The sequence below is a fragment of the Camelus bactrianus genome, chromosome 30 (genome assembly GCF_048773025.1).
Source record: "Camelus bactrianus isolate YW-2024 breed Bactrian camel chromosome 30, ASM4877302v1, whole genome shotgun sequence".
NCBI lineage: Eukaryota > Metazoa > Chordata > Mammalia > Artiodactyla > Camelidae > Camelus > Camelus bactrianus.
Window position 1 is genome coordinate 20,969,403 of NC_133568.1, and position 12,844 is coordinate 20,982,246.

The following is a 12,844-nucleotide window of genomic DNA, read 5'->3' on the forward strand; positions in this document are numbered from 1 at the left end:
AATTCCAGTTACTCCAAGTCCTCTCCAATTTTTGGTGATGTAAATATTTTTCATTCAACTGTTTCAGTGGATGTGTAGTAGTATCTCACTGTGGTCTTAATTTGCATTTTTCTGATGACTAAAAACATTGAGCATCTTTTTTATGTTTGTCTATTGGCCTTTAATATATCTTTATTTATGAAGTCTCTGTTCAAGTTATTTGCCCATTTTTCAATTGTGTTGTTTACTTTTTGTTATTGAGTTGCAGGAATTTTTTACATGTTGTGGATACAAATATTTGGTCAGATACGTATATTGCTAATGTTTTCTCCTAGTCTGTGTCTTGTGTATTTATTTTCTCAACAGTATTTTTGATGAGCAGAAGTTTCTAATTTTAATGAAATCCAGTTTATCAATGGTTTGTGCCTTCTGTATATTCTCTAAGAAAGTTTTGCTTACCCAAGGTCGCAAAGGTATTCTCTTCTGTTTTCTTGCAGTAGATTTTTTGTTTTAGTGTTTACGTTTAGGTTTATGATCCATCTCAAACTGACTTTTATGTAGGATGTGAAAGAGGGAGGAAAGTTCTTTATTTTTTCCATATGCAAAACCAGTTGCTGTAGCACCAGGGACTGAACATCTCAAGACTTTTTTCATTTCATAAAATGAAAGCTCATGACATCTTCTGATCAATTTTACTCCTGAGGAGTGAGAAGGCGTAAAAAGCAGAAAGTCTTTCTTTTGCAACTTTCCCAGTGATCTCTCCTGCTTGATGTAGTAGAAAGTCACTGCCAGGTAGCAGTGGTGACCTGAAAAACCATCGACTGGAAACTCATTGTTTTCAGCACAGGGTGGTGCCAGGAGGAATGTCAAAGGAAAGTCAAACTTTAATGGTTAATGTGTTTGTATTATAAACCACCTCTTAACTGGGTAACATAATGTTATACAAAGTAATCAGGCTTGTTAACTTCTACAGCCATAAAATAGGCAGACAGATGAAACACTCACCTTGTTTTCTTCTGCATCCTACGTTCTTTATTTATTAAACAATTATGAGTACTTTAGATACGTTGCTCAAAAATCTTCTTGGTGCATCTGAAGATATCGAGTGGCAATTACTTAAGTAAATTCAAAGATGGGTCAAAATCAAATGCAAACCAATGAAACCAATTCACATTCCATGACTGATCAGGAACGATCTCACTCTGTTACTCTTCCCAAAGGTGAAATCAAGGACCTCTTGCTACCCAATAGCCTCACAGCCTCTGATCAGCTGGTACTGGTAAATGCCATCTCCTACAGAGGGACCTGGAAGTATGCATTTCAGAAAGACCAAACCACGGCAATGGCTTTCAGGCTGGACGAGGTAGTCTCATGGCTTAATTATTTTTTTTTTCCCTTTAAAGGTAATCCTCAAAAATTTTGCTTTAAATTTTTTAAATTATTCTTGGCCTTAGGGAGGTGAATTAATTTCCAAGTGACTGTCCTAGCTGCATACCCAACAAAGTCCAGGTTTAGATTACAAGACTTTTTTGTTGTTGTTGTTATTGAAACTTTCTTTTAAATTCTCCATAGTATTTTTTAACTTATTTTGATACTTGTAGCCCTACAGTTGCAAAACTGAAAAAGTGGTGTAAAACATAGACCTTGGAATGGTTTAAAGCAGGTTTGGGTTTTGGACTAAGCTTAAACCATTATTAAGCAATTGACTTACTGCGAACTGGAAATAAAGTCAGATGCAATGAAATAACTTCAACAGTTGCTTGCAGAAATAACATGCTTGCAGGTCAATTGTAAAATGGGTGTGATCTTGAGAGGCAAAGCAAAACTGGTGAACAAGATTCATAATCAAAATAAAAGGTTTCAGGTATACTGTCCTATTATCCTCAATCTTCTCAACTTCTGTCCTTTGTGCCTCCAAAGTATCCTAAATATCAGGCTGCAACCAAAATAAGACATGTTGTTTAATAAGAAAGAATGGATCTGAATATTAGAATCAAGTTCCTATACTATCAGCTGCATTCTGTAGCCAAACATATTAGTCACATCTGGAATCATCCAGTATTATCCTTCCAAAGAATACTGCCATCAGATATCAAGGTCATAAAACATACAGTGGAATTATGTATTTTTTGCAGCTGTAGCTTTTTTTCTTTTAATGCAGATTCCAGAGCCATATTCCTGGAGATTCTGATTTGTAGGAATTGCTTGAGTATTTGTGTTTTTAAATAACCCCTGTAGGTCCTTCCAAGAATCAGCCATATTTGGGGACCACAGTATAGGGAAAATGGAGTGAAGGTGTTAGCAGGATTCACAGAGAGATATTTTAAAGGGGGAAGCATACCCCAAATCGAGCAGACTTTCTACCAGAAACAATAAATTAGAATCTTTATCTTCACAGTAAAATCTGGTCCATGTGGTTTACTTACATGATGCAGACAGCTTTATGTTAAAACTAGCTTTTCAAAGAGGAACACATAAAGTATGATTATGGTCATAACTAAATTTCCTTAAAAGTCACCTTATTATGTGCAATTCACTGAGCACTTTGTTGCATTCTCAGTGGCTTCACAGCTATTTTGTGATCTGTACCCGCATGCCACAGACTCGGCTGTGTTAGTCATACTTTACTTGAGCTGGAGAGATTTCTAAATTATGTTCTTCAGAGGACCTAACCAACTTTTAAAAAAATGCTTATCCTGATGAGATCTTATGATGCGTATTTCTCAGCTCTTTGAAGTGCATTAACTGTTTCTGGGCATCAAAAACATTACTATTGAGTAAATAAAATATATTGAAAGACGTAAACATTTTAAACATTTCGTATTTCAGCAGATACTTTTTTTAAGCGACCCTCCCCGCTTTAAATCCTTACAATAATGACCAATCATTGATATTTCCATGGGAAGATGAATAGATTTTGTTTTGGCCACTCATCGTGGGCAACTTTGGAGGATGAAACGTAAGTTCACCATGCCTTAAATGGAAACATAGAAAGGAATCAGCTTTGTTGTCTCTCCGTGTTCACTCTTCCAGTCCCAGAGCAAGCCTGTTCAGATGATGCGGCTGCAAGGGCTCCTGAAACTGGGCTCCATCAAGGAGCCTCAGGTGCAGGTCCTTGAGATGCCGGATGCAGAGGATCACCTGAGTATGGTCATCGTCCTACCCAGCGAGGACGTCGGCCTGGGACGGGTAAACCACTGAGTCTTTGCACCCACGGCCATAAGTAAAGGCACCGTGCTTTAGAATGACACATGCAGGAAGCTGGGGCATTTAAACAACTGTTTAAACTACTACTCAGTGCAATGCTACATCCACTTGAAAAACAGCAGAAGCCCCAAATAAAGCACCCACGCACTAGGATATGTTGCTTCTACTTGTTTCAGTTTTAGGTTTTCCAAGCACAGTCATACGCATCCTCTTGCAGTCTTTATAGATCACCATAGTTATTTTGCATGTCTTTTAAAAAATATTTTTGTATAGTGTGCACTGACGCCTCTTTTGGACCTGCCACCGACCAACTACATCTCTTTTGCACCAACATGCGATGCTCAGCCTTTCCTTTTGTTTGCTTCTCTGGTGCCCCACGTGGACCCTCCTGTTCCGCATCCTGACTGCGTGTCTCGCTCTCAGCATTGGTACAAGTCTGTTCCTCAGCAACTTTCTTTAAATCCCTGTCTTTCCTCCCTTTCTTCTGTTTTTTATGCTTCTCCCAATTCTGTGTTGCTCCCACCAACTTCTCAGTGGATAAAGACTAACTTTCTCCTGTTACAATGCTCGACATTAATTCACCACTGTGGATGAGGGCCGATATCCCCAGTTTCTTGAATGAGTATGAGTTGAAGGTGTTATATGGTGAATGACAATTCCATGCAAAATAGTTTTGGTTTTTTTTCTGCTTGAGATCACATTGTTTGGTGTCTAGCCCACCTACCTCCTGATAGATTCCATTTACAACATAGTCCAAATGAGCCATGGAAAGCATGAACCTCCCCAGTAAGGAGAATCAGAATGAGGAAAAGCCAGAAAAAGTCTCATATGGGGAACGGATGAGAAAAAGGGCAGTGATTTAGGGAGAACGTTGATCACATTAAAATATTTAGTTGTCACATGGAAGAAATGGACTAATTTTGTGTGGCTCCCAGAGTGGGACCTAAAACTAATAGGTACAAATGACAGGGAAGCAGATTTATGGTCAAAATGGGAAAGGCCTTTCTTGCAAGCTGAGCTGTGCAACCGCAGAGACAGGCTGTTTATAAAAAGAAGGTTATTGATGGAAGGACGCTTGAAGCAGGTGCTGATGGATGTCACAAACGCACCTCAGAGGGCCTTCTCCACGGTCTCTTTCATGTTTAAGATTCTTCAATTCTAATGACCTAGAAATGTTACTTGCTTTGATATAAATTCAGTCTCTATGGATGCCTGACTAATGAGAATTCTGGCTTGAGCTGAGGCAGAAAGTTACACTGATCAGCTTAGAACTGCGATTTCTGTTGTCAGCATCCACGGATCTCAGGTTCCAAAGATGTCTTTTCATGTGGCCAATTAGATAAATTGTACTATTATAACACATAAATAATGACGCTTATAGAGGGATCATAAGAGAAACAAAAGTAGAAATCCCCTATGATAATCTGTTGCTTTTCCAAGTGGCTCCTGGATGGTGTGCCCAGGCATAGATCCCAGGGCCACGTGCTTCAACTTCAGTTATTGGACATGGTGGCATTTCCCCCACTTGTTTTAGTACATAGAATCCGCTTTCCAAAATGACAATGAGAAGTAGCCTTACCTATTTATAACCTGACATTCAGCCCTCAGGGTTTCACATTTTGGCATCATTTTATTTTCTAAATAAAAATGTTTTTCTTTTGCTTCTTGCTCTCTCTCCCATAGGTAACCAGGGAAATCACTTACGAGAAACTAAATAACTGGTTAGGCTCAGCCAACATGAAAGATGCAGCTGTGGTTCTGCACCTGCCCCAGCTCCGACTCGACGGGTACCATCAAGACCTGACTTCCATACTGGCAGCTCTGGGAATGACTGATGTCTTCGATCTCTCAAGGGCTAACTTGTCTGGCATAACTGCAGGAGGTGGCCTCGTGGTCTCCAAGATAATCCATAAGGCCACGCTGGAGGTTACTGAGAGTGGCTCAGAATCCACGTTTACCAACCAAACAAGCAAAGCGGAAAATCCTGAAATCTTCAAGGTGGATCGTCCTTTCCTCTTGTTTATCCTACACAAGGAAACAAAGATGATTCTCTTCTACGGCAGAGTCTCCACCCCTTAAGGAAGGAAATGAATTTATACTCAAACCACCTTCCGATTCCTCAAATTAGCTGGATTTTATGAGTTTGTAGACAACACTCTGTGTAGGTACAGCTAAAAGAGACACTCCGTGCTTCTTAGCGATGTTTTCCTTTCAGCTATCTCATGTAGAATATCCAGCCCATCCATCTCTTCTGGTTTGGTTTACTTTGGTTAAACAATTTACAATATGCTATTATTTGAGCTTATTAAAAAATTATGATCAATACTACTTTTTTCCTCTCTTAAAAAATGAACAGCTTTAGTGTGAGATAATTCACATACCATAAAATTCACCACTTATTTATGTCTATTTATTTTAATTGAAGTATAGTTGACTGGCAGTATTATATTAGTTTCAGGGGTAAAATACAGTAATTCAGTATTTTTACAGATTATACTCTATATGAAGTTGTTATAAAATATTGGCTATATTCCCTGTGCTGTACATTATATCCTTGTATCTTATTTTTTAATAACTAGTGGTTTGTGCCTCTGAATCCCTTCCTCCTACATTGCCCCTCCCACCCCCCTCCTCACTGGTAACTAGTGGTTTGTTCTTTGTAGCGGTGAGTCTGTTTTGGGTTTGATATTAACTTTCTCAGGTAGACTTCAACTTGCTCCGACCTTCGTTAATACGTCGCCAAAACCCAGAATGCCTTTTTCCAAAGAAGCAGTATTATTCCATGAGATTAGGTCACCAAGTTATTTCTTCAAAACTTGGTCACCTCACCTGCAGCTGAACTAACGCTGCTATAGCAAGAGGCGCTGACCTCCACTGCATGTATGGTCAAGTGCCAGGCACTCACAGGAATCATCTCATTTAATTCCCACCCAAGCCCTGAGAGGCAGGAATTGCTGTTGTCTCATTTAAAGACGGGAAACTGAGATGTGCGTTAAGTAATTTAACACGCAAAGGGCAAGTGGCAGACTGGATTTTTCAAACCCAGAAAGTTGGGTACCAGACTCCAGCTCTTGACCACCAGCTACCCTGTCCTGCTCACAAGTCTACATTCTGAGACTCAGAACCAGGACCCCTATGGTAGAAAACGGAGCAGAAAGAAAGGGAAGAAAGTTGTTTTCCTGCTTTCCCTCATACAGGGGTGGGCACGGTTGAAATGACACTTGTAGAAGATGTTCGAGTTTACAAAGAAATTGCATACTTGAAATCGTTTAATAGACACGCGTGTTTGTATTTTGTGCTCTTTCTCTCTTCCTGTGTCCCTTTCCACTTATTTCCACTCTGTCATCACCAAGCTCTTCTTCCTCCTGGCTTCCAGGCGCCCCGCATCTCAAGTCCCTCTCCAGAGACACTGAGAACAACATGGAAAGAACCCTGGATTTGGTGTCGAGAGATCTCAGCCAAAATGCTGACTCTGTGCATTTAGTAGCTGCCAGGTTTGGGCGAAGCATTCACCTCTCAGAGCTCAGTCTCATTCTCTGCAAGGGGGACGTTCCAATCCCACCTTGTCCATCAGGCTGCTGGGAGATTCAAAAGCTATCACACACAGCAATGCCTGATAAGCTGTTAACTTTCAATCACATGCTGCCAACATGTGCCGTCCAAGGTCGCTGCACAAGGGGCCCAAAGAATCCCCTTTGGGTCATCCTTTTTTTTCCTGTCTGCTTTCTACCTCTCTAATGGGGAAAATGTTACTCCTTCTTCATGCTGTGTGCAGATCTGATTATCTACTACCGATTACTTGTGCTGTAATTTGCAATCATTCTGCATTTTTAGTTTTATCTGGTGAGAATGAGTCAGGGAAACAGTTTTGAGTATTTGTCCCCAATATTTAAAGTTTGAATTATGCCTCTATTTCTAAGTGTGTTGGGCACAAACTCCAGTTTACAGATAGTTCAATCCCTTTGCTCATGTCAGAACCTAAAAAAAATCGTTTTTACCATTCAACTTTAAATTTACTAACATAATAAATCTAATATTAACCATTAAGTCATTTGACTGCTGACCTGTACCAGGAGAATCATTCCAATGACTCATTGTAATGGGACTGTTTCTAAATCTTCACTACCTCGAAACTTAGATTTTAACAGCTTTAGAGACTGGATATAGCAATTATATTTTGAGAGAACTAAACAAAAATTCTGTAATATGTAACTACCAAGGAAATAGTCGCCATACTGTACTATTACACATTTGCTGGTTGCCTAGAGTAGTTCACACTGAGTCACTCTGCACACCCTGTGCTCTACTACAAGTGACTTGGTACACCCTAATAACACAGCCCCGGAGTTTGTTGTAAATAATTTCCATTGTCTAAGCTGACATCTGAGTCACCACATTTTCCACATGCAGTGTTGCCAGAAGCAGCCAAAGAGGTCCAAGAAGACAACTGATACTGGCTAAACCAGGAAGTACAAACAGGTGGGGGCAAGGACAAAGCATACGCTATTTTGAAACATTTCAACTTTTGGGTTTTTTCATTTCAATGTTGGGCATTTTTCTTCTTTTTAAACTTTTACATCCGTGCCCCCTGGTCATTTCCATGGGGGGAAAAAAAAAGAAGAAAAGAAAAATTTAATCGGGAGACGTGGGACGCATATGGTTTTTGTGAACTATTTTCTATAAAAAAAATTCTAAGAGTCTAATCCTTAGTTCAAACGGAACGCACAGAGGCTGAGTATGAAGCCATTGCACCTCCAATGCGAACGAGACAAACAAGGACCCCTCCGCGGGCCTCTCCTTGCCAGGGACGTGTTTCTGGAGGGAGTGGCAGCTGGCGTGGCCGGCGGGAGCCCTGCTGGTTATGGAACCCAGCCCTTGCTCTTCCCAACAAGTAGAATCATGAAGCTTAACTGGCCGTGAGTTTTTACGCTGTGCCTTTGACTCCTCATGAAAAAAGTGTTATTGATAAAAAGAAGAGGTTCTAAATGATTTTAGCATTTCTTCCACGAATGAATTTACTAAAGGCATGGTTTTGTCCCCAGATGAATCCATTGCTTGTCCTTTCTGAATTCTGCATTGGGTTATGTCATCAGTTACTGACCAGGTGATGTGCTCCTTTAGTATTTTTTCTCTTCTAAAATTTATCATTTTGACTCTTTTTCCTAGATTTGCACTTAAGTGTTGATTGGACAGCATGGGGTTGTAATTTCATCTTCACTGTACACTCATTAGTTAATTTTTCAAATGCCTTTGCCTTCTCCCTCCAAACTACATCACTGCACCCCTCACGGCCACACACATCTCACACTCCTCATCTCATACCAGTCTCCTGCCATGTTCTACTCTTCCGTTTTCATTCTCTTAGCCTTGTTTCTTTTAGCTTCTCCTAAGAGGAAAGAGAAAATTTTCTGGGTCTAGCAGAATATCACTAAACCCCTTAAAGACTACCACCCCTTGATGACAATATTACTCAGTGATCAGTGAGACTAAATGATGCTAAACATAATGTGAAAATAAGACATTTTTCTTTCCATTATAATGTGTTAGAGATTAATCATAAAATTGCTGAATAAAAAAATGGTTTGAAAAGTTTGATTAATATATATTGTTTTAAAGAGCATAAGATTCTTTTGATAGAAGGAAATGCAATGCAATCAAAACTAGATTGCAATTTTTATTTCCTGCAAACAAGTATAGATAGATAAGGATGTCACATGCAGGCCACGCCGAGAGTCACATAAACTAACCAACACGCATGAATACCCTAAATCTCTTAATATCCAAAGACTCAAATTATACATTGAGTTCTGTGAATTCTACCTGCCTAATGAGCACAAGTCAAAATAAGAGAAGAAATATAACTATCCATTGAGAGAGAGAGAGAGAGAGAGAAAATGAATCTGTGTAAAAGGGAAAAGAATACACTCAAAAATCAACCATTAAAAAAAAAATTTGTAAATTGAAATATCATTTAGAATTACTCTTAACAAACACTGATTTTTGAAAATAATTTTTTTTAACTAACAATGGTTTCCGGGTGATAGTATGGATTAAAGAAAAATGCCCTTATTATAAGTAAAGAAGGTATGTTTCAAAAGAGTTTGGAACGTATGTGAAATACACACAGACAGGCAAAACTGATGACAGAATTGTATGATAGCATGAATAATAGGCCCAAAAAATTCCTTATTTCATACTTAATAAGATACTTCATTTCTCTTCATCAAAATTGACATCTTTACATGCCTCACCTTGAATATAGCTCACTCACTCCCTTACTGTATAGCTATACTTAGATCTGTACGTGAATTGATGAGTATTAATGAGTTTAGTCAATAAGTAAGTCAGTCAACCACCACCTGCTATCTGAGTGTAAGGGAGCAGGACCCTATGGGGCCTTCTGGGGACAGACCCCCTACCCCGTATTCTCTGCTGTAGCCCCTCTCTGAAGCACCCAGATAATAGTATCTCATGCATATGTCCTGAGTTTTTCAGATGCTAAAACCCACCACCAAATGGAAGAAATTAACTACTTGATGATCCTGAGCACTACCAATCCCTTCTGGTGCCCAGGGATTGGTAGTGTTGACCATCTGTTACTTCAGCATCAACCAATCAGAGGACTGTGCACAAGCTGATCACGTACCCTGCGACCCCCCTCCCTTACCTGGTCTTTAAATATGCTTTGCTGAAACCCTTGGGGGAGTTCAGGGTTTTCCTGGGCACGAGCCACCCTGTCTTCCTTGCTCTGCCCCACAATAAACTCCGCTCCAAACTCCAATGTTTTGGTTTGTCTGGTCTCACTATGCCTTGGGCATACGAACTTAACGTTTGTGTTGCGTTAGGTAACATGAGCATCCATAGGGAATCACCAGAAGATTTCCCCACCTTCAGCTTAGCAACAAGGAACTCCACTAGACCAGAAAACTGCAGTTCCCCACACAGCTGTCATTCCGGGGCAGGAGGCCTGGGGGCTGTTCTGTGTGCAACTCTGTGCTGGCAGACATGTGCTGAGTCATTGTCTCTATTTTAAGAAAATTTTGGCACAAGAAGAAAGATAAAATTTGAAATGAAGTATCTTATGAATTAATCTCCAAGATCTTGACATTGAAAAATTGAGAACAAGGAATGAGGCGGGAAAAATCTGCCAAAATAATAGATAAATCATTAAGCTGAACACTTAGAATAAGCTTCATCCGGCACTCACTTAGACCAAGAAGACACTTAACTGGCTAAAGGATCAAGGGTAGACTCTTGTCATTAATTTTATGGGTGTAATTAAAATTTCAGAGCAGAAAATCATATATTTCCATATGGAGAGTGATACTGTCTAAGAAATAAAATTTAAATGTTTTTCTAAACTGCTGTTTGGAAGTAAATATTCCATTTGGAAACTGTTTCCAAAACAGAGAACCACAAAAGTCATGAGCTGTAACTTGTACAACCTCACATTTTCCTACTGAAACATACAGAGTTTTCTAGAGAAGGAGCATTTCCCTCAGCCCTGTGACTATTCTACAGAATTTTAACAACTCATGCCACAGTACCATTATGGGTTTATGATTTTTAATCCCAAATGGAGTTGTTTCCTGCAAAGATGATCAATGGATGTTAAAACTGCTAGATGAAAGGTTGCTGGGGAAGAGGATGGTAACTGTGCAAGACCACTGCTCTGGACTCTTCAAAAAGGTCAAGGTACGCAAGAGTCCTTCAAAAGCATACGGAGCTGAAGAAGAAGAAATTATCAGTAATGACTGTACTGAAACGTGAAACTTGTATTTTTTTTTCTAACTGCCACTGACTGGTGCAAAATCTTCCTTTCTATTTTTATTTTTTGAAAACTGTCAAAACTGTACAATGAATTGCAAGTTCTTCATCCACATTCACCAACGTGAACATTTTATTACAGAAGCTTTCTATTTCCCTATCTCCCTATCTATGTATCTATCCATCTATTTCCTAAACAATTTGACCATAAGTTGCAGACACCATGACACTCTTCCCTAAATCCCTAAAACTGCCTGAGAATTAGGACATTTCCCTTCCTACCACAACACCATTATCACACTTGAGAGAATTAGCCTTGATTAAATGTATCATATAATGCAAGGTAATGTTTAAATTTTCTCAAGGTTTTCACATTGCATTTGGTTGAGTGTCATTAATCTCCTTAATCTGGATCTATCTCTGACATTTTTGTTTTGTGTTGTTTTTTGTGACCTTGACTTTTTAAAAGGGTCTAGAGCAGTGTTCCTGAGTAAAGTCCCCTATCCTGGATTTTTAATTGTTTCCTCATGGTAGATTCAGCGTAAACATTCTGGCCAGATTGTTACACGGGTGTTGTGTTGTCTTCAGTGTATAACGTCGGGGGCACGTGGTGCTGAGGGGTCCACTCCTGTGGAGCTAAGATTGATCACCCCGTGCAGGAAGGACTGACATCTGTCTACTGTATTTTATAATCTGTGAGGTGACGCTTGAGACAGTGAATGTACTCTTCCCCAATAACCTTTCATCTAGTGTTTTAACGCCCATTGATCATCCTTGCTGGAAAAAACAACTCCATTTGGGATTCAAAATAATAAAACTGTATTTTAAAATTCTACCCTACCTTCTTCCATAAATAGTATTTTCTCTCTCATGAATTTGTACCCTTTTAAGATTAATTCAAGATATCACATCCATTAGCTTGTTACTCTTTTTTTTTTTCTTATTGTAAGAATTTTTTTTTAATTGAAGTACCCTCAGTTACAATGTGCCAATTTCTGGTGTACAGCACAATGTCCCAGTCATGTGTGTACATATACATATATTTGTTTTCATATTCTAGCTTGTTATTCTTTATTTTGTGCAAACTGCCCCAAATCTGGCCATTGGCAGTCCCTCAGGCCAGATCCCATGTCACTGTGACGTGGCCTCATCATGCTCTGAGGCCCGACAAGACACCCCAGGCTTATCCTGTAAGTTCCTTGTTCCTTTCCTAGAATCAGCCAGCTCCTCGAGAAGCTCTGGTTCCTCTTAGTAGAGAATGGTATTTAGGAAACAAGATCTGGGTGCCAGCAGTGCTCCTGGCTTTATAGAGACCTTCATTGCTAAGACTTTTTCAGTGGGCAGAGATAGAAAACTAGTACGATACAAAATAAAATGTAATATAACAAGTATAATACGTTCATGTGTTTGCCCTGACATCCACAAATGAAACCCAGCCCTGCAAGTGTTTCCCTCACCCTGCCCCATTTCCTGTTTGTAAATCCCTTCTCCCACAGCGAGAAGACCTGTTTCTCAGAAACGTCGGTACATTTTTTCGCTCCCTAAAACACGTACCAAAAAAAAAAAAAAAAAAGTTGCAGAATCAATTTGGAGCTCTTTTTAACTCAGGAGGTGACATTTCATGGGTCCTTACTGACCCCTAGTGTTTTCGTTGCTTCTGTAGTTTTCAAATGATTATTCATAAAGGAGTTGCCAGCTCTACCTCAGGTTTTTTTTCAGCCTCAGCACTGCTGACACTCTGTGCCAAATGGTTCTTTGTTGCGTGGGCTCTGCTAGATGCTCAAAGACGTAGAGATACATAGCAGCATCCATGGCCTCCACCTGCGAGGTATGAGTGGCGGCCCTTCCTCACACGACGTGACTGTCAAACACGTCATTGCTAGCGCCCCCT

General features: G+C 39.7%; 1 protein-coding gene across 1 annotated transcript; it reads left to right on the forward strand.

Annotated features, from left to right (window-relative positions):
- Window positions 1-956: 956 nt before the first annotated feature.
- Window positions 957-5,416, forward strand: LOC105073984 (ovalbumin-related protein X-like). The gene is made up of 3 exons (XM_010961420.3): window positions 957-1,342; window positions 3,013-3,168; window positions 4,870-5,416. The coding sequence occupies exons 1-3, from the start codon at window positions 1,112-1,114 to the stop codon at window positions 5,263-5,265; spliced, it is 783 nt and encodes a 260-aa protein (XP_010959722.3). The 5' UTR covers window positions 957-1,111; the 3' UTR covers window positions 5,266-5,416.
- The last annotated feature ends 7,428 nt before the right edge of the window (window positions 5,417-12,844 follow it).

Bases quoted from the DNA above. Each gene is read 5' to 3' on its own strand.
- LOC105073984 (XM_010961420.3), top strand. From the start codon at position 1,112: ATGGGTCAAAATCAAATGCAAACCAATGAAACCAATTCACATTCCATG. The intron at 1,343-3,012 runs GTAGTCTCATGG...TCACTCTTCCAG, and splicing joins TGGCTTTCAGGCTGGACGAG to TCCCAGAGCAAGCCTGTTCA. The intron at 3,169-4,869 runs GTAAACCACTGA...TCTCTCCCATAG, and splicing joins AGGACGTCGGCCTGGGACGG to GTAACCAGGGAAATCACTTA.